Genomic DNA, 20,598 nt, shown 5'->3' with positions numbered 1-20,598 from the left:
ACGCCATCATCTCTCTTTCCTTCTTTTAAATGATTAAACTTCTGCAGAGATAGTCTAAAGCAATGGTCCCGTTCCTAGCTAAGACTATTTTCATACCTTGCTGAAGTCACAACTCATTAGATGCCTTTAACTACCCCTGCTCAGATCACAGAAGTGTGCACGCGCATATTCGAGCTTTAATTGGTCGACACCCCTCTAAGCTGGGTCTCCTACGTCTACATCCCTTTGTTTCAGAATTTTGCGAACGCCATCAAAATTACGACAAACCTCACCTTGCGTGCCGGAAGACGTTGGGGGTACTTTGACTTCTGAACGAATCAGAGCCTCACGAACGTTGCAGTTCACAGTACACTATTCCTCTACCTTTTGTAGCAAGCCACAAATCCTCAAGACAGCTCTCCTGTAAAAGTTACACGAAATTAGCGGTCAATAGAACCCCTTCAGCACAACAATGACACTCTGCTTTATCGCTATCTTAAATTGAGGATTCAGGCTCCTAGTGCTTGCGATACAAAATATCGCATTGCTGAGCTGTTTTATGTGATATTCGTGGTGTTGAGGACGAATCTTCACTCAGGCCAGAATATGCTGTTGCGAGTATAACTTATTACGGCTATAGAGAATATATTATATCAGTGTAGTGCCTTGCTGTGCTACACGCGAAGTCGTTCAGACGCCTTCTTAACCAAGGAGGTGAAAACGCGATTCTTCGATACGACACAAAATCCCATTCTTCTGCACGATCGCTGGCCTTGACAGCTAGGACAGCGAGCCGCTCTGCTCCACTCTAGTCTGCTGCCTTTCAGCCTCAACGTCTTCTTCTTACCGCACGCGCCTTTTATATCTCCATGTGAAAGATGCGCCTTTTGCGGCACAGTAGCGATGGCGAGTTGAGTCTCACCACCAATTTGGGCGGCAAGGATACGATCCCTCCTTGTGCTATACTTTCTCATACATGCGGTGCAGATTCCGAGGAGGTCACCTTCGAAGACTTGATAATGGCTGTGGCAAGGGCAAGCCTAGCTATGAGAAGATCTGATTTTGTTGAGACCAAGCTAGACAAGACGGTTTGCAATACTTTTGGCTTGATACATGCTGCTTTAACAAAGCAAACAAACCTGAGCTCTTTCAGGCTATCAACTCCATGTTCCATTGGTACCGCGACGCCACTTGATGCTGCGTCTACCTGTCAGATGTATCAAGAGCTACTGTTGAGACTGATGAAGAGGATTTCTCCCTGCCGCTGCGGGTATCGGACTTCCGGAGAAGCAGATGGCTTACCCGGGGCTGGACGCTCCAAGAGCTCCTAGCACCAGATATGGTATAGTTCTTCTGCAGAAGCATATCTATGAAATGATGGAGATTCCTGATTCACCGCTGCAGGGCACCCCTTTGACCCATTTCAGCGTCAACGAACGGTTATCATCGAACGAACACCAGCACACCAAGCTTGAAGAAGATAGAGCGTATTCGTTGCTTGGCATTTTTGATGTCTATATTTCTCCTTTTTATGGTGAAGGGGCAGGCGGAGCGTTCAAACCGCTTATGGAGGAGATCGATAAGCTGAGCAGATGCATCCAAGGCCTACACCTCACTGATCCTTGTGATGACAAGAAATGTATAAAGGACACAAAAGGCCGCCTGCTAAAGGACTCGTACCACTGGGTCCTCGGCAACGCCGACTACTATGGATTAAGGGCGATGCTGACAAAGGTAAGACAATGCTCCTCTGCGGCATTATCGACGAGCCAGAAAGTCAAATTCTAAGGCTGATCTTCTCTCCTTCTTCTGCCAGGGTACGGATTCGCGCCTTAACAGCGCCACAGCCGTGCTGCGAGGCCTGCTGTACATGCTTGTCAAGCAACAATCGTCAGTCATCTCACATATCCGGAAGGAGCACGATCACACAGGCAAAGCGCTCCTTGAGGATGCGAATGCCTGGGTCGCTTTAACTGAGATCTTCACAAACGTCCTGCAAGACCCGAGCCTGAGCAGCACATGCTTGAGAAGTGCGAAACTTGTTAGTGGGCGGGTGGGCAAGGAGTGGATACCTCATGAACGCACTTTAGGTAGGTTTTAGTCCACATAGTTAAATGCAGAGGAAGCCGGCGGTGGAGGGAGAAAGAAGCTGGGAGGAGTGTTAAGATACTTCTAGAGGCGGGACTGGGCATAGGGGACGGTGTCACGTGTGCAAACTTACTCACCTAGCGCTCCTTGCCCCCCAATAGCCCTATCACGACCCAGATCTCACAGCATCTAAGCCATAAATCACAAATCACAAATCACAAATCACAAATCCTATATTCTAAAAAGGAAACCCCATTTTCCATTCAAACAGCTAGACAGAAGTCTTGACGTTCAATCGTAGTTATGATGCGCCGAGCTATGCAATATACCCATCTAAACCAGCGTATGCTGTACCGTATCCCTTGCCCCTGACCCAAAGACGCCGCAGAAAAAGCTAGCAAGAGGGTGAAGTCCCGCGTATCTTGTTGACAGTAGAGGAAGTAATCCAGGAAAGAAGGGGGTGGGGAAAGAGAGTGGATGATACCAAAATGGTAGATCGTCGTAGGCTCCTCGTGCATATGTCCATCCTTGGCCTTGCTCTTCCCCACCTCTTCCACCTTGACTCTTTTACTACCCACACTTGCAACCCTAACCCCCCTCACCGGCACTACTCCCCCTCGATCTCCCCATCTCCCCCCCACTCGTCTGCCTCCTCTGTCTCACGATTTTCAGCCTCGGCAACGGACTCTCCCTCTCACCAGGATCCCCATTCCTAATACCATTCCTCGGCGCCGAATTCTCTGTCTCTCGCTCCCGCTCCCTATCCCCCCTCCGTCTCGTCACCGCTTCCATAAGCGCCAAACTCGTGCGTCCTTGTCGGGCTTTCGGGAGTCGGCTTTCGCGCTTGCCGGAGGAGGATGATGTACCGCCACTACTACCCAAGGAGCCAGAGCCAGAGCCAGAGCCAGATGCAGATCCAGAGTTTGATATCGACATAAGCGATGATGGCTGCGAGTGATCGCGACTCGGCGGCCTCGTGTTACCTGGAGTTCGCGACCCTACTATCCCTAGAGTTGTGGATGCGCGGACTAAGGGCGCGGAGACGTTTGCGCCACTGCCTACACCGATTGGCATCCCGCGTCCACTTCCGCTTCCACTCCCCCCACTTTCGCTAGTCCATTCCTCCCTGACGTCATAGATACTTGCGGTACTCTGACTCCGGCTCTGCCGGTCCCGCGTCCCGGGCGTTGGCGGCATGGAGAAGCTATGCACAAGGGAAGTCGGCGTCGGAGGCGTCATAGCAGCGACGCCACCCAGAATCGTCGAGCCGGTTGAAGACCCACTACCTGCTCGACCGCCAGTAACGGAAGCGCGAGAAGTCGGACGTCGGAATCCGGCTGAGCCGCGGGAGATACTGCGTTTAGTGAAACTATTACAAGCTTGAACCAGCTCATCCGCCATTTGACGGACAAGGATAGCGGGATCGTGGGCGGAGAGGTGGAAGATAGCATCATAGACACCGAAGCCCCTGATTAGCGTGCAATCATCGTCTGTGGCGTCGCATATTGTCCTGAGAATACGAAGAAGATTGAGGCGGGTGACGGCGTCCTTGTGGCCTAGTTTCTGGCACGTTCTTGTGAAGATCTCTGGGACGGCGAGGGATGCAGCGATGGGCGGTGAAAGACGAATGAGTTTTTGAAGTGGCTCTAGCATGTTCTCGAATGTGGATTGGGATAGTTCGGGAGAGGTGTAGGCGTCGATTATGGCGGTGGAGAAGTTGGATGTTAGGAGATATTGTTCTACGCGGGCGGTTTCTTCTTGGAGCCTATAACAAGTTTAGTACATAACCACAAAAAATCGTTTGGCGATGATGCGGTAAGGGGGGGATTGCGGGAACATACCATATAAATATCGCGTCCAGCGCCGTAACCTGCCAATTCCGATCACTCAACATACTGATATAAAACTGCAACCCCCTATTCTCCCAAAGTTTCATCCTAGCAACCTTGCCCGAATGCGCAAGCTCGCACAGTATCGGGAGCGCAAACTCCTTCAGGGGCCATTCAGTTTGAACAACTTCCTTCAATATCGGTATCACATCTGACAGCGCCGCTTCTTCCTGCCGGGACCGATTATGTCGACAAAGGTTGTACATGGTGTTGAGGATCTGGTTGGAGATTTCGCGGAAGAGGGGTTGTTTACGGGAGGATTTAAGGAGTTCGATGAGGACGTCGATGGCATTGGAGTTTTGGAGAGCTTCGTGTGTGGAGGAGAGCATGGAGAGGTTTTTGATGAATTTGAGCATGGTGACTTGGTGATTGGGCTCCATTTTACGGAGATCCTTCAGAACGCCTGGAGGCAGGTCAGTAATTGGCATTGTTGGGGCAGTAGAAGGAAGCATATGCAAGTGGGTGGGGCCTGTGCGTTGGCGAAACTGTGAATAAAGAACTTACGTTTCAAAATCATTCGGTCAGCTACGAGATCCTTTACATGACTCTCTGCTTGCGAGAAGATGAGAAAGATGTTAACTATACGTCCCTCGATGAGCTCAGCGAGTTCACCCTCTTCGTCAACCACACGATTAAGAACGAGCGAGAGTGGATAGAGTACTGAGCTGCGAGAGAAGATGCGGCAGAAGTCATTCTTTGGCGTAGGACCCTATCACAAATCAGCGAAAGCTCAGCCCTTTACACAATGTCCTAACTCACCTGCAGTTCAAAAACACTCCAAACACCATTGACACCGATGAGTACTAGATCCCTCTCAGTGTCTATATCTTCTTCCAAGAACTCAACCAAGACATTGATGCCACCGCAGCCAATGAACATCTGCAGTGTCAGAGTACTAGTCTGATACATCTGCCGTACGAACGCGGCAGCTTCTTTCCGGATCTCGCTCGGATACTTCTTATGCGCAAAGCTGGAGATAATAGGGATACCTCCAAGGAAAGATAACGATTCCTGGGATTCTGCGTCTTCAAGAATGATCATGTTGACGATCTTGAGCAGGCGCAAGACAACATCGCGGGGAGGGTTTGTGCCTAGGATCTCGAGAATGGGAAGCATGCCATGGGATCGGAGGACGATGCTCTTCTTGTCCGGGGACTCGTAGAGGACTTGGATAAGCTGATCTGTTATATCAAGCAGAACGTCATCAGGTTGACTAGTTTTCAGGCAGCCGACAAGATTCTCAGTCTGCTTAGCTAGACGATCATCCCTGTCACGAGCGACATTGTTCTCGAGGTTGATATTCTCCAGACCCTCTTCTAGGTTGGCGAATGGATCAACTTCATCGTCGTCGGTGATAATCTGTAACCATTAGAATGGAACAAAGAGCCTGCAGGAGAGCTCTTACAAATGACGAGGACATCTTCGAAGTAATCATAGCCATGCTATGTTCCGACCCACTGTCGCTATCCGCCTTACTCGGTAAGCTAAACCCCTTATCTCCAAACACATCCGAGAAGTCGTTGTCCTCGTCGTCTTCAGCGTACTTCTGGATCTCAATCTCTGATTGCGAACGCTGCATTTTCCGTGCCGATGTTGATGACGCTGATCGACGCCGAGCATTGCCATTGAGAGCGGCATCTCGGGTCGACTTCGGAGCAGTCTTGAGGTCGCTTGGATGGAAGAGCTTCGGGGAGAAGGACTCAGCTGGTGGAGGTTCTTTAGCCAAGGCTGGCTGGTGAGGGAGGGAACGGGGTTGGACTCCTTGCATGGCTTTCAACTTCTTCTCGAAAGCGCTCTCATCAGCTGGCATTAGGTCGGAATAGTCTTCAACAGAATTCTCTCGAAAGAGTGACGAAGGTCGGGCGAGAGCTGCAACCTTGCTCTTCGATAGCTGGGTAGCCTTAGGGATGCCACGAAGGAATGCAGTTTTTGGTTGGACATCGTGACGATCGTCAGCGGTGGAATCAGATGACATCCGTGAGGAGGAAGGCCTTCCTCTGATCGATGAGGCTCTCAAGGTTTCGATGTCGTCGAATGCGTCTGTGCTCTTTCTGCTCTGAAGACCGAGAAAACTCTTCACCGTGGCCTCACCTTCATCCAAGTTCGACGGTTCCTCGGTAACTGCCTCGAAGCTAGCATAAGCCTTGAGCTTCTCGCTAGAGAAGAGGCCGGCGAAGTTATCCTGTGGCTTTAAGTGGGGGAGATGAAGGGCACTTGGTGAAATACTTTCTGCAAAATCGGCATCCCAGTTATCATTTGCGTCCATATCAGGTGAACGGAAGGTTTCAGCATTTGGCCTGTGCTTCGGCAGGTTCACGCTCACAGAAGCCTTGCGCGAAGACACGGTGGTGGCGGTTGTGGGCAGGGTTTCCCTTTTTGACGGCCCGAGGCTGGTCGTCAAACGGCCACTCCGGCGCAGGGAATTTGGAGATTTAAGCGCCTCGTTCCACTCTTGGACAGATTTAACAGCTTCGTCGTATTCAGTGGGTTTGGTTTGGACGGATGGGACTGTTCGCTTTGCGCTCAATATCCACGGATGCTTGAGCAGTCGCTTAGCAGAGATACGTAGGTTGGGATTCTTCTGGAAGCATTGCATCAAGAAATCTCGGACGGCCTGCGGATGGTCAGTAGCTTTCTCGATAATAACGCGTGTTTGTATTCATACCGGAGAAGCACTACCTGGCAGAGGCGGGTGCTCGTCATTGACAATGCGGAAGAGCGCCTGCATAGCCTGCAGCTTATGATATGGGGGTCTCCCTTCAATCAACTCAATCACTGTACACCCCACGCTCCAAATATCTGAAGCGGTGGTAGCCCCGGTCAGCTCGATGACCTCAGGAGCCATCCAGTATGGCGTCCCAACCACGCTCGACTCATCCAGCCCAGCTGCCTTGGTAGCAACACCAAAGTCTGCTAGTTTGACCAAGCCCTCTTTGGTGGTCAGGATGTTGGCGCCCTTGATATCCCTGTGTATGACACCTTGCTCGTGGAGATACAACAGCCCATGGAGCACTTGAGACATGTACAGGGCGACCAGGTTTTCGGGGAACTTGCCGAAGTTCTTGCAGATGCTGTGCAAGGAGCCATTCTCGCAGTACTCTAGGATGATGTACAGAGACTCGGAGCTCTTGACGAAGCCATGGTACTTAACGATATTGGCGTGGTTCAAGTTCTTTAGCAGGTCGATCTCCACGGTGATGGTCTTGAGCTCTGCAGCAGGCAGGTTCTCCAGCCGAACCTGCTTGATGGCGACTGTCTCGCCGGTGCCCCAGTTCAGCGCCCGGTACACGCTACCAAAGGCGCCCTTGCCAAGACAGTCGCCGAGCTGGTAGTCCTTGAGCCCGACGACATCCTGAGCAGCCCGTTGTGCGGAACCCTCTCTGCTCGGTCTGCCTTCACGACTCGGGGCGCGGTGGTTAGACGATGCAGACGCCTTCTTGGAGTGGCTGGAATTATTCGCATTTGAGCCGCTCGGTTTGGACAGGACTTGCTGCGAGGAGCGAGGCTGGGAGTGTGGGTGGGGATGGGAATGAGAATGAGAATGGGATTGGGATTGGGAATGGGAAGGCCTCGGCGTATTCGACACCATGGTCTCCTCTCGCCCGGTTCGGCAGCCTCTCTGCTGTATCCCAAGCCGTTCCAATGTACCTGGGTACCAATGTTCCGGTATCCTCGGACGGGCGTCAATCGATTGCGGCGCTCGCTGTGCTCGGTCGCTCGTTGTCGTCGGGGCGCATAGCCAGCCAGCTGCCCTCCGCTTGTGTTTATGTCTATTTTTCTTTGTGGGCGTTGGGTTGCGGGGTCGGTTTCGTCGCGCAGCCCGTCGCCCGTCCTATAGGCCTTAATACTTGGGATCCTGGCCGCAAGACGGGCTCGAGATTGTTTTACCGCGTCGCTGCGACAATGTCCTCCAACACACGCGTCGCGCTCCAGAGACGCTGATATCTGCGCATGCGGGGTAGCCAGTGAGTGCGGGAGGAAGAGGCCGCAATCGAGGGCTCTAAAGGCTGTGGAAGCTGCTGGGCGCGGTGCGTCGAAGAGTGAATGGCGTCGGAGCCCTGCGAGGATGTGGGCCTGCATCATCACTCGCCCCCCAAAGGCTGTGGCTTGGCTGTGGCTCCCAATTCACTAGCCACAGGCGCGTGCCCTGCGATGTTTGCTTTGTTTTCTCTCCGACCATCGACAAACTACTCGCCTGGTGAGATTTGAAATCCATGTTGCAGCCGCCGTCTCAGAATCGACCGTGGCTTATTCCCGACGCCTTGGGGAGCACGCTGTCACGTGGGGCTACGCTACTGCTACTTTATCCGTTTTCGAAACTGTCTGTGTATTGTAGAAGGCGCCTTAGCTGAAGGCCCCTGCTTTATTCATGCAAGGAGAGTAGACGAACTATACGCGAATAGCTTTCAACTTCATGGTATAGGTTCCTCAGCTATTTATTAAATGGGTATCGGTTCTAGCACTATCCCTTTCAGCCCCAGCACTATCCCTTTCGGCCCCAGCACTATCCGCGTTCCACCACATCCTGCAGACTACAACTTCTCAAGGTGACGAGTTGCAAATCTATTCCTATACATAACTGAGGAGCTCGTTAAGCACTTTCCAATGGCGCTGGAATCGTTTAAATCTGTTAAGGTTTGACGGAGAATTCTCTCACCTGCTCCTACTAGCTTTATATTCTCCTCTAGTGCCCTTTTAGTTCGCAGCTCTAAGTTAGCCACAGTAATGACCCGAAGTTTAGTGCAGCAAGAGTCTTCGCCAAGCCTCAGGTCGATTGGTTGGCAATAGCAGCGTTACGAAAACCATTCCTCACGTCAATCCCCCATCAGCGCTCAACTGGAATGATCTGTCTCTCTCTGGTCCATACCCGCACTTAAAAGGACATCTGGGACCGTCAGAAACCGAGAGAGATTGATTTGGTATTAGTGTAATGGCCCAGCCAACTCTTCTTACCCCATTAGGCTACCTGCCAGGTGGGATCTAGTTGCAGGTAATTAATAGAGGCCGGGCGAGCCCTCTCGGCTGCCCCTACACTCCACCATGATCGGCCTTTTATAGGGCCCCAAATGATCTTGAGAGAATTTCATGTCTGCGGCTCACATGCTCAGCTGCAGGACTCTATTTTATAAGCCTCCTACCGGAGGGGCCTTTTTATTAATACCCATGGTATGAACAGTCGGCTCCCATATTACTTAGTGTCTCCAACCAAGCTATTTAAGCCGATCCTACGCAAAATAGAAGGACGTCCGCAGCGGACTCAACCGAATCGGCTGCAACGACCAACCCCGCAACGTCCCATCCGGATTTCTCCCCTCTCTATTCATCTTTTCATGGCTTACCGCCGCCGCACACAGCATACTCTCCTCATCTATGCTACTCGGGCTCATTGTTGCGCGGTTTTGCATATAATGTAGGTCATCTAATCGAAGTACCCTACTAGGTTGAGGAACAGAGTCTTGAGGAAGCTTAAAGTTCCACGACTTCTTGCGGAGATAGTGACCGTGTCCAGCTTCGATTCCGGAAGTCGATTCTGGGAGCCGCCGTCGCACCCACTGAGTAAAAGCATGTGTGAAAGGACAGAAGCTATCCAGTTCTGCGAAAATTCGCCTAACGAGTGGTCGTAGTGTGGGCATTGTTGCAGCTACGAAATATGCGCCAGGTTCGATAACGGTCCAGATGGTGGTTTGGACGCAGAGGTAGGTGACATCTTCCAGATAGTTCACCTGAAGGATCGATACAAAGCGAAGAACGGCGGTTACGATTCCACTAAATAAGGGGAGATTAGCGAAGTGGATCAAACACTTGAGACAGGTACGCCTAAACTCACATTGAACTAATTAGGAAGGTCATAAAAAGCCCAATCTTCGTCCACATTCCAACATGCAAATTCCACAGTGCCGGTATCGGAAGGATCAAAAGCGTGATATCCGTGCAAATATTCGGTATGCTGTAAAAGCGAAAAACGGTTACTACATCCATCGTACAATGACCCTGTATCCGCTTGTCCCAGTAGTATTGAAAGGGTCTGCAGTTGGCGAAAATTGACACGAAGGCGAAGACGAATGTTGCAAGAATTAGGAAGCCAGTCGTGTACAGAATATAGTGTGATATCTTGGACGTGAAAAGCCGAAAGTATAAGCACAAGATAGCGAGTTTGGGGAATGGGATTGATAGAGAGTATATAATTTCGTGCGCTCGCATGATCTTGAGCATAGTTCGAACGGTAGCAGGATGCAACGTATCTGCGTGGTATCCGGCGCCTCCAACAGTGATGTGAACTATACATGCATTAGAAAGTTTTTAGGCATGTCGAGGCGAGATTGAATTACCAACTCCGGTCATAGTTCCTGCTATGCAGAAAATGTAGGCAGCCATGATGAGATATAACACAGCGTTGTTTGAATTAGTATTGTGGCTATTGAAATACCAAGAAAAGAGAAAAGCAATGATGAAAAAGGTTTCGAGAATAGCAAAGCTGATGCAGACATTTAGCAACGGCTGGCTTGCATTTGCAGCGGCAAGTTCTGGCGTCAGCGATGAAGTCGAGCTCATCGCGAGGTCAAATCTTGGAGGCACGGCAGGGGAAGGAAGGCAATGCTGGGATTTCCTCGAGGTTCTATCTAGCAAAGGGGGCCGGGGATGAGGGCAATAAGGGCCGGAGATTTGTAGATATGCTTAAAGCACTTTTGGGCTCGACAAAGGGCTCTGCTCTGCGGCGTGGCCAGTGTCCTTCGTTTGCCTTCCAACTGGCAAGGCATTCTGGACCCTCGTGCGGCACAGTATGAAACATAGCGGTTGAGGCGAGACATCTGCCTCGCAAAGTCCGATGGGCGTAACAACAATTTATGACAGGGGTCACCGCAAGATTCGTTCATTGAGTCACATCTTCGCCGAATTAATTGAGCGGATCTCTGAGAGGTGATCTTGTTGCTGCAAAGACACGAGACAGGCTGGAGTCGGAACCAAGAACTATGAAGGCTCAATGAGAACGTGACAAGATTGAAACACAGCGGCTAGCCAAAAGCGTTAGGCTTACTACCAGAACGCGGGATCAACGATGGATGGGTAGGTAGGTGAACCCCATATCACGCGGCAAAAAAAAAAAAAGCCCCAAATGGCTTCGTCTTTCTTCCGGTTGCACGCCGATTTCGGATAGAATGCTGTCTTCAATTGGAAAGAAACCAAGTCGGAGTGGCACGCGCCGAATAGCTGCGCAACGGAAATAATCTGATCTGACACAGTTATGACCTGAGAAGCGGAGACGCGGCGTACCGACTCCACGAACTACTGTGCCAATGTGAAAGCGTTGGGCGACATGAATGTGGAAAACAAAGGACTGGAGGAACTCTTGTAGCCCTAGAACGACAGAAGCGGCGAGGGTGCAAGAAATGACACACGGGCCAATGAAGATACGAATGGATGTTGGTGGTTGCAAATGAGGGAGGCTCGGTACGGTCCGCACGCCCACGCGTTGTGGTTACCTCTCGCAAACTTCCTACAACCGTGCCCGATAACAGCAAATCCTGCTGTCTCTCCCCCCACATGTACTTCATCGGCAGTGACTCGTGTTATGCCGACGTGTAACGTGTTCCTTGGGTAGGGCTGAGAGCCTGTCCACCCATAGGTACTGTGGCTGAACGAGAACCGCAAAGTCCTTGGCGTAGTCAAAGTGGCGAGGGGTACAAAGCAACCAGAAGGCCAAAGCGCAATATAATAGTTGGACATCCTCGCAGATTTTGGACTTCTGATGTGAAGTAACCTTGACCATCCCCAAAGAGTAAAGACCTCTGATGCTGAAACTAAGGGGCGACGAAAAGTCCGAGAGAACTCACAAGGGATATAATTGAAGCAGAGAAGGGCGAATGATCCTAACGTACTCCGCATCTTGCATTGAGCCATCATGCAGCTGCGAGTGTCAAGAGGCCAAATTTGTGATTTGGCCCTTAGTTCATGCCTAGTACTCGTAACGCCGCTTGAGACGCCGGCAAGGTTGCACGCCGCGATAACTGCAGTTAAGCTCTGATACCGACATGCCGCTTTCGTGCATAGTGACGGAAAACGAGCTAGGAAGAATCATGGAGATGCTGTTGTGATAGAAGACGATCAGACCATATCCGAGGTGATGGGGTTCACCGTTCGAATCTGCCCCGAAACCACGACGCTAGGGTACAGCGCACTTTGCCCCTTCTCGGCAGTCGCTACAACATTATTATCAGTCTCGAACTCACAAATAATTTATGGCTAAGATTACACATACTATTAGCTCGTAAGGGCCAACACATAACCTTCGAAACTAAGGTACGGAGCTTCGGTTCTAGCAACGCTCGAAGAAGCTTGACCAGCGAAATGGGGAAGCCAGCAGCCGGGGGTAGACTCAACCAATTCACTAAGACATGGGGGAGTAGGGGTAGCCAGGAAGTAACCGCTCTCCTTCCCAACACCGAAGAGCCACCTATTTTCTCTTGTCTTCCTTCGAGCACTTCCAAATCTCCAACAACTGATTTGACCTACTAGATATACTCTCATCATGTCCCCTGGTAGATGCCAATATGCTGTAAGCGCTCTGGCGTGGTTTCACTGCCTCACATTCTCACATTCGCTTCGTATGCCTTGTTAGGTGTTCGGAATTCACAGTGGCTGCGCCAAAGCACACATCTTTCAAGTTTCAATTTGGAATTTGTATCCACCAACCTAAGTATCCATGCCTGCAGTTCCCATGGCCAGGACTCCTCGGTCTAGTTCAATGAGTCTCATTCATCGCCTTCCTGGGGGAGAAGCAGCTAAAACATGGGATAGCGAGAATTACGTTGACTAGCATATATTTCCTAGCGACCGTATATTCCCCAACAAGACTCTACGGACCAAAATACCAACCCATCTCCGGCTTCCAATTAGGGGGCTAATCTAGATCTTAATGAATCCAGCCGTGTTAGGCTCTGGCCGAGACTGAGGAACGTTCTCCTGCTTCAGATGCTAATGCTGGTAACCCTCTGAGTCATTTACTGCCATTCTGCTGACAGTGTTGTGTGGAACTGGACGTACGACTTGTTGCACTTCGATGTTCCGCTCGGAATTTGGACTCTTCGTTGAAATTAAGTTGGGCTGTTTCAGTTACTAGAGATATGTGATGATTGTTTAGTTTGTTGGTTGATTTATTGTTTCTGCATTGGTGGGGGCATTGATCGTGGTGGTGGTGTCGTTGTTATACTTCGATTTGGTTGTTGTGATTACCCTGAGGAGAGAATGCCTGAAAGGAAGCCGCAGCTAATGGTTTCGAATTTAATGTACTCAAAGTACGATAGGCTTACCCTATGGTTTGAGAGAGTTTCACATAGCGCTTCGCTGTGTCCGTTTGAATGATGCACTTACCGCATATGAGCTGAATATTTCTTTTGGTGACTTAACGGAAGCGATCTTTTCATTCGAAAGCTATTGTAGAATTCATGTCCCTGTGGCATAGAAAACAATTTGTTGAATGGTCAACGACTTAGCATGCTTGCTTAGGCCACAAAGAAGGCTGTGCCAACGCTCTGCGGAAATCTTACTCTATGGTAAATCTTCATTCATATATCAGAACCTTTCATGGGATGCTTAGGTTCGGTACAGGAAGTCTATGCCAAATCTATCGCGGTTGAGCTTTCCCTCCTGAACTACCTCAATGCCTCTTCAACCTGACTCTAAATATTATTGAACACCTCTGCATTGCAATTGAATGGAAATCAGCTGCCTGGAGCTTTTTTTTATATTTTATTTTTATTGGGGGCGAAGCGAGACGGCGGAGCAAAGTGAGCAGAGTAAGCTTCAACGAGCTGAAATGAACCTGTAGACACCAAGTACACTAATTCCTACCGAGACGACTCCGTTTTCCCCACCCTTACTCTTCACACAATCCTCCGTAATTAGGAAGGATCGAGCTTCCATGACAATTAAGTATTGTCGCACCGCATCTAGCATTCGGCTAGGTTCCTATGTTACATAACAATCTACTTTGATGAACTCCGCCACTACGTGCGCGTCCTTCTCCGCTAGAATATTCCAAATGTAGCACTTTGTTACAGTGTTTGGTATAAAGCCTGCAGCATTTGGCGTATTCTTATACAAATCACTAGGTGCGGGTCGTAGCTGACTTTGGTATTGGTTCCGCTGATTGAATCCTTCAGAAAACAGTATATTTCTTCACAGACTATAAAAGGGAATGATTATTCGCATCGGCACCATATCATCTCCTATTGATTCCTCTTTGAGCTCCTGAATAAGTTTAATCTGCACTAAGATTCCTTTGCTTCGATATGAAGGCTACACTCTTCAGTCTCGCGACATTTGTCGTCGCAGCTGCCACCTCCCCCGTAGCCCTAGAGTATCAGCAATGCTACGGTCTCAATGGGAAAACGACGACCTACCTCCCATGTGCTAAGCAATACTCTTCGCAGAAATTTGTCTCGTGCTGTGGCACCGGTGACATTTGTCTCTCCTCCGGTCTCTGTCTGTACGAGGGCGCTCGAGACTCTCGCGGTCTGCTGAGAGCGGACGGATGTACAGACCCAACGCTCAAGGATAGTAGTTGCCAGCCTTGGGCACAACGTATGTAATCTCGAACAGGATATGTTTTGCCATACTAAAGTGGATGTCGAACAGCAACGGTGAAAGCTTGGGCCAACTCGAACGCCGATACGAGCTTCTTGGCCGTGCTTGCTTGTAGCTCAGGAAAGTACTGTGCAATTCCGGCGACCGTGCCAGCTCTTTCGGGGGATGAGGCTGTTGGGGACGATTGTTGCGATAGCCAACAGTTTGAGATTGTTTCCGGATCAAGCTTAGGGAAGCCTGGATTGTAAATTGGGGGCTGAGGAGGGAATTCATGGGGCTAGATTCAATGAAGAGAGGCCTTATTCAAGCAGAAAGATCCTAAAAGTCTGGTTATGTGTATTCATTCCGTTTTCTATTCACCCGGTCATCCAGTTTGACTGCCCTTGAACCCTAGGCCGTCACTTTCTAAGTGGCCTTTCAAACACTACTATCACATCTCATCTATCTCCCAGCTACGACATTTAATACGCCGCCATCGACCGCAATAATCTCACCATTCACATACGCATTTTTTGCTAAGAAGAGAACCGCCTGCGCCATCTCCTCATCACTCCCTGCCCTCCCCATTGGTACATGCCCCTTTTCTTGCACCTTCTCGTCTGGAAGTTTACTCTTCATATCATCGCCGCTCTCCTTTGTCGTCATCTCGCTCGGGAAGTAGCCTGGTGCAATGCTGTTGACGCGGACGCGGACTTTCTGGAACTCAGCCGACATGAGCTTCGTCAGATGTACGGTTCCCCCCTTTGCGGCATTGTATGAGAAATGGCCCTGTGCGTGGCGCATGATGCCCGACATACTCGAGATAACTATCACGGAAGCAGATAGGTGTCCTTGAGTCTTGGTACCGGCCTGAAGAAGTGGAAGTAGAGCGACGGTGGTGAAATACACGGAAGTGACGTCGGTCTTGTACGTCTCGTTCCATTGCTCAAAGGTCTCATTTTTCCAGAGCTTCTCTTTCAGAGATGAAGCTGATTCTTGATCTGGCTCAGCCTTGGTGCCAGAGATGCCAGCAGCGCATATTAGGAGGTTGATGTATCTCTCCTTTGAAGCAATTTCGCCATACAACTTCTCAAGATCATATTTTTTAGTTACGTCACAAGGCCCGAATCTACCTGCGGTTAGTGTTTTTGGTTGACTACATTTGGTGCTCTGGGAGATACGGGATGATCTTGCCACCCTCTCCAGGATCGTGAGACTTTGCGGCCTTTTCAAGAGCTTCAGTTCCTGCACTCGGAGTTAATTCTGAGAATCCTGAAATAAACATGTTATGTAACATAGCATACGTCGTCCCGTAATATACACCTTAGCGCCTACGTACCATTGGTTAGCTCACCCTAAAAGCTCTAGGATCGTCATAGAAGGGTAAAGCTCACCATTTGCAGCCAAAGCCTGCGCAGACATCAAGCCGATGCCTGACCCGCCTCCGGTAACTACACAGACGTAGCCCTTGACAGAAAAGAGTTTCGTAACGTGGAGTTCGGATGTTTTAACCATTATTGAGTTCGGTGTCTAGTCAGGTTTGATTCGGTGGGTGTAAGTCTTCGCAGTTAGAGAAATTTGTTGGAAGGAAACGATGGGAAAGTGTGTGTTGATCGTGTTCCTGGATATCTAAGCCAAAATTCGATGTCAAAGGTGAATACCCGTTATGACGTAGGAAGCCATCCCGATGTAGTCAAGCGCTCGCTTCACGCCTGTTGAGCGTCAACATGCGGGTTATGACTTCGACATTGAACTCTTTGAGCAGCACATTCCGGTCGGAGCGTCACCAAACATTTTTATTCGGCTAAACTCTAACTTGGCAATTCTATCCATTTATATGACCATCCTTCACCAATTTTAATAATTCTTCGGGCTCGCTGTGGTTCATCACACCATATCATCGGCATCCCGGCTCAGCACCGCCTGGAAGAGCTCAAGGGTTTGTTAAAAGGTGTGTTATTGCTGAAGGCGATTTCTTAGGATTCTTTCTTGTTAGGAGCGCTGTATGCAAACCCCCTTAATAATCTCAACCTGTTCAGAACTACCCACTCGCTAGCATCGTTTTTTCATCTAAGTCCCGATTCAGGACATACACTAGTATGCACTTCATGTTCTGGATACAGCAATATTCTTTCGCTTTCTTCAACCTCAAACCTTTCCAGTGATTGAGGCTCACCGGTGTCGAGTACTCGGTGATATTCCCGATGTCCACTGCTGCCTCACTGCCAAGCCCCAGCGTTGCCCCAATGCAGCTTGGCGCGCTCGCTTATTGTCATTGCGATGCATCAGTTCAACCCCGAGCTGAAGAACCTTCTCCTCACCAACCACGCGACAGCTACGTTTAGGGGCGTTTGGCACTTCTTTTCGGCGTTTTGGCCAATTATTGCAAGAGACATTTGACATTTATCTGCTGACAGAATGACGGGTAGGAGCCAATTCTACCAAACTGGACTTGTCCACCATGGACTCCCAATCCCTGCAATATCAAACATATACCAGAACAGATCCGCCTTGATCCAAGACCTCCCAGATAATGGTATTGTTCCCACTCATCAGAAGAATTCGGTTTCTCAAGGTCTCCCCATTCTCGAAATCCTTCAGCGGGTAGCCTCTCGTCTCCGGCCAGGATACAGCCTCGACAGCATCTTAGCGACAGTTGCCTTGTACAGAGCAGCCTTTCCAGTCTTCGCATATCTAAAGCAGCTATTTACAGACTACTTCACTTCTACCGTTAGTATCTACGAGTCTGACGCTGCTGCTAAGGAGATTATGGAATGGATGGTAGTGCATGTTATGCAGAAAGGTACAACAAATGGTCACGTTGTCACCGGCGGTGTTATTCAAGACCCTTTCACGGACTATATGCTCCCCCAACCCCGCAAGCGCTCTCAGGCCACCAATACAAATAATACATCCAGTAACCTTCACTCGACGCTTCCGATGGGAAATAAAGTTTTTTGGTAAGTCCGCCCGTGAGATTTGAGGTTCTAGACGTTGACAACCGCACAGGATTGGTTTGCGGCCGTTCAAGTTTTCACGTGCTTTCCCCTATTCGGCTGGAGATATCTCTGCTTCCAGAAGCAGAAGCCGACAGGGTCAGAGCAGCATTCACGTTAGTACCCTCGGTCGTAGCTTGTCGCCTCTTCACGAGTTCCTTCAGACCTGCCGGGACTTTAAGATTCGTAACAAGGGAGAAACCACTACTATCTACTTCATCGGCGCCAATGGTGGACCCTACCTTGCCCATGGGCATTGGTCGGCTGTCCGGAAAAGCGTACGTAGGCTTGATACCGTGGACATGGATGCAACTGTTAAGGAAGAGTTGATACGAGATGCGGAGGATTACTACCTTCCGGAGACCAAGTATACCTACACTGATTCCGGCATCCCATATCGTCGCGGATATCTCTTCCATGGTCCGCCAGGCACAGGGAAAACCAGCTTCAGTGCTGCTCTTTCTTCTCATTTAGAGTGCGACATCTATATGATTGATCTCGCAGCCAACCAAATCAACGACTCCTATCTCCATATGCTATTTCTCTCTCTGCCGGAAAAGTGCGTAGTCGTCATCGAGGATATCGATTCAGCGGGCATTGGTCGTCAAAAATCGGCTGAACCAATTGAAACTGACGACGACATGTACGTAAGAGCTCCTCGACTAACTCTTAGCGGTCTTCTCAACGCTATCGATGGTACCGCATCCCAGGAGGGTCGTCTTCTGATCATGACCTCCAACAACCCGGATTCACTGGATGAGGCGCTCATCCGCCCTGGACGCATTGACAAGAAGATCTACTTTGGATATGTGTCACTCGATGTTGCAAAATCGATGTTCATGCGACTTGTCGGACGTGCTGCTGTCGCTTCGGGTATCGATCAAACTGAAATTCAGGGCATGAGTGAAGCCTTTTCGAAATTCATTCCGGAGGATGCGGTTACTCCTGCCCAGCTTCAGAATTTCCTCCAGGGTTGTCGAGGCGATCCGAAGAAAGCCCTCTTGGAAGTTAGTGATTGGGCTGCTGGGATGATGTAAGGCGCGAAGTGATTCAAGATTGAGTAGGATGAAATAGGATGAAAGGGCGTTAGTTAAGATGAGTAGGTATCTGTACTTCAGCGCAGCCTTGCTAAACTTCCTTTTGGGTAAACTGAGTTTTGCAGTTCTGAAAATGAGAGCGGCGTCTCCTTTTGATTTGTGAATACGGCTTATATAATGCACACTACGCCCGATTTGGCTTACGCGATGTACTGTCGTCAACATCAAGACATCCTTGGTCCGCTTGCCTTATCAACCATGTTGCATTATTGCAGAATCGGTTAATCTAGGCATTTGGAAGACGTTTAATGGACGTCAATGACCTTCGTTCCCCTTCGAACACTTGAGAGTGCTTTTGGACCCCAAAACCCCTCACCCGTCTCTTGCCGAGAAGGCAAGGCTGTGACTGTGGCTGCACGCGAGACTTGGCTCTAGGCTGCTTTCGCACAGGCTTGCCGTATTCGCTCTTCGGCCTCGAATCAAAACTAACGCTTGCATGATTGACATGATTGACATGGGGGAGATAGCGCGACATGGTCTAAGTTGGTGTCATGATGCGAGCACAGCGCCGACCAGGCTTGGTGGCTTGTTGACAACTCAATTTCTTGGGGATGTTGAGCCTCAGGAGGTTTGATAAGGGGACAACTGAGATCTTTCCCGCGTTTCTCGTCTCCTAATCAATATTTTCCTTCGAACTTACGTCGCTTTGTCACTCCTACATAGATACAATGAAGTCTTCCAATTTACGCGCGTCGTTGTTTCTCAGCATTGCGCTTATAACGTCGAATGTCTTTGCTCAAGGCCTTCCTGCTTGTGCAGTATGTTTCCGACCATATGCTCAGTCATCAATCTCTCCCTAACAAATTCATTAAGCAACAATGCGTCGGTGTCACAAAAACCACGTGTAAAAACACAGACTTTGTCTGCGCTTGTTCCGATGGCGATTACATCCCCCGGTTGATGAAATGCGTGACCGCCTCGTGTGAGGGTGGACCATTGAGTGAAGCACAAAACTTCCTTCGCGAGCTGTGCGCAGGTATGTGTAGAAAAAAGCAATCCTCACTTGAGATTGAATCGTTCGCTAATTTGGCCTGCGAATAGCCGTTGGTTCTCCGATTGAAGACTCAACCGAAACTACTGGGGACCGTCTCGAACTCCGTTTCCCCGATCTTGAAGACCGTGCAGCTGGCCCAAGTGGGTTCCCAGAAAGCGGTATCGACATCTCGGTCTCGCTTTTCGACTCCTCCACATCATTTGATGCTTCTTTCACTAGCTCAAGAACATCAATCCCGACCGGCACTTCACGAGCTACGAACAGCCCTATCGAGACGGGGCCCTCGAATTCAAACAACGGTGGTGGAGGTGGTCTTAGTACTGGTGCCAAAGTTGGCATCGGTTTGGGAGTTCCTCTAGGAATAATTATACTAGCTGGACTAGTTGGACTAGGGTTCTGGCTTGGGAAACGGAACAGAAAGAATGCCGCGATAGCTCAGCAACCACAAATGGCTGGACCTGGGCCAGCGGAACTCGATTCGAGTGGACAAGTCTTGGGAGCGGAGATGGCAACGAAGAGCAACGTGCCAGAGATGCCTGCTGCGCCTGTACAAGGATATCATGTGCCTGAAGTACAGCAGCAGTATTATCCTGGAGTACAGCAACCTTATAATCCTGCTGAATTGCCGGAGAGGAGATAAATAAGAGATATACGCGTAGAAGGGCACAGCCACCGCCTGCCCTACAAGGGTGGAGGAAGAATGGTGGGATTTTAGAAGAAAGGTTGGTGGTTGTGAAAATAAGCTTGTGACTTTGTAAATAACGTTACCGGAGAAATTAATATGAAGCCCTATTAATTGGATGCCGTCATACAAGCTTGGCACCCCTGATACAGCTACGCCTTCTTCTTTCTCGCAATCCTATACCCCTCACTTTCTTCAGCTTTGCATTGTTCATCTCGCAGATTGCTCTTCTTCCTTTTCCCCTCCCTCTAATCCTCTTAACTCACAGTCATGAAGCATCGCTGGTCTCCATAAATGCTTTCAGATGACG

General features: G+C 49.7%; 7 protein-coding genes across 7 annotated transcripts; 4 read left to right on the top strand and 3 right to left on the bottom strand.

Annotated features, from left to right (window-relative positions):
- Positions 1 to 120: 120 nt before the first annotated feature.
- BDR25DRAFT_359000 (uncharacterized protein) lies at positions 121 to 2,355 on the top strand (the record flags this gene model as incomplete). Its single annotated transcript, XM_033696028.1, has 9 exons — positions 121 to 155; positions 235 to 346; positions 445 to 590; positions 674 to 790; positions 878 to 1,195; positions 1,227 to 1,755; positions 1,796 to 2,069; positions 2,126 to 2,186; positions 2,229 to 2,355. The coding sequence occupies 9 exons, from the start codon at positions 121 to 123 to the stop codon at positions 2,353 to 2,355; spliced, it is 1,719 nt and encodes a 572-aa protein (XP_033543783.1).
- Positions 2,356 to 2,655: 300 nt separating this feature from the next.
- Positions 2,656 to 7,997, bottom strand: BDR25DRAFT_292636 (uncharacterized protein; the record flags this gene model as incomplete). The annotated part of the gene is made up of 8 exons (XM_033688671.1): positions 6,622 to 7,997; positions 5,362 to 6,570; positions 4,716 to 5,315; positions 4,461 to 4,665; positions 3,909 to 4,359; positions 3,174 to 3,832; positions 3,002 to 3,125; positions 2,656 to 2,941 (listed from the first exon to the last, which is right to left on the bottom strand). The coding sequence occupies exons 1-8, from the start codon at positions 7,543 to 7,545 to the stop codon at positions 2,656 to 2,658; spliced, it is 4,458 nt and encodes a 1,485-aa protein (XP_033543782.1). The 5' UTR covers positions 7,546 to 7,997.
- A 1,184-nt stretch (positions 7,998 to 9,181) lies between these two features.
- BDR25DRAFT_292634 (uncharacterized protein) lies at positions 9,182 to 10,570 on the bottom strand (the record flags this gene model as incomplete). Its single annotated transcript, XM_033688670.1, has 3 exons — positions 10,286 to 10,570; positions 9,784 to 10,234; positions 9,182 to 9,722 (listed from the first exon to the last, which is right to left on the bottom strand). The coding sequence occupies exons 1-3, from the start codon at positions 10,506 to 10,508 to the stop codon at positions 9,182 to 9,184; spliced, it is 1,215 nt and encodes a 404-aa protein (XP_033543781.1). The 5' UTR covers positions 10,509 to 10,570.
- Positions 10,571 to 14,245: 3,675 nt separating this feature from the next.
- Positions 14,246 to 14,927, top strand: BDR25DRAFT_358998 (uncharacterized protein; the record flags this gene model as incomplete). Its single annotated transcript, XM_033696027.1, has 3 exons — positions 14,246 to 14,537; positions 14,592 to 14,784; positions 14,822 to 14,927. The coding sequence occupies 3 exons, from the start codon at positions 14,246 to 14,248 to the stop codon at positions 14,925 to 14,927; spliced, it is 591 nt and encodes a 196-aa protein (XP_033543780.1).
- Positions 14,893 to 16,058, bottom strand: BDR25DRAFT_345141 (NAD(P)-binding protein). Its single transcript, XM_033694015.1, has 4 exons — positions 15,914 to 16,058; positions 15,824 to 15,850; positions 15,701 to 15,764; positions 14,893 to 15,648 (listed from the first exon to the last, which is right to left on the bottom strand). Exons 1-4 carry the CDS (start codon positions 16,032 to 16,034, stop codon positions 14,982 to 14,984), a joined length of 879 nt encoding a protein of 292 aa, XP_033543779.1. The 5' UTR covers positions 16,035 to 16,058; the 3' UTR covers positions 14,893 to 14,981.
- Positions 16,059 to 16,844: 786 nt separating this feature from the next.
- BDR25DRAFT_292628 (P-loop containing nucleoside triphosphate hydrolase protein) lies at positions 16,845 to 18,654 on the top strand. Its single transcript, XM_033688669.1, has 2 exons — positions 16,845 to 17,479; positions 17,529 to 18,654. The coding sequence occupies exons 1-2, from the start codon at positions 16,938 to 16,940 to the stop codon at positions 18,550 to 18,552; spliced, it is 1,566 nt and encodes a 521-aa protein (XP_033543778.1). The 5' UTR covers positions 16,845 to 16,937; the 3' UTR covers positions 18,553 to 18,654.
- A 544-nt stretch (positions 18,655 to 19,198) lies between these two features.
- Positions 19,199 to 20,268, top strand: BDR25DRAFT_305783 (uncharacterized protein). Its single transcript, XM_033690485.1, has 3 exons — positions 19,199 to 19,370; positions 19,426 to 19,588; positions 19,654 to 20,268. The coding sequence occupies exons 1-3, from the start codon at positions 19,281 to 19,283 to the stop codon at positions 20,244 to 20,246; spliced, it is 846 nt and encodes a 281-aa protein (XP_033543777.1). The 5' UTR covers positions 19,199 to 19,280; the 3' UTR covers positions 20,247 to 20,268.
- The last annotated feature ends 330 nt before the right edge of the window (positions 20,269 to 20,598 follow it).

Source organism: Lindgomyces ingoldianus (assembly GCF_010093535.1).
Source record: "Lindgomyces ingoldianus strain ATCC 200398 unplaced genomic scaffold BDR25scaffold_31, whole genome shotgun sequence".
Taxonomy (NCBI): Eukaryota; Fungi; Ascomycota; class Dothideomycetes; order Pleosporales; family Lindgomycetaceae; genus Lindgomyces; species Lindgomyces ingoldianus.
The sequence above is the reverse complement of the archived record's forward strand: the minus strand, read 5'-3'. Positions and strand labels throughout refer to the sequence as shown.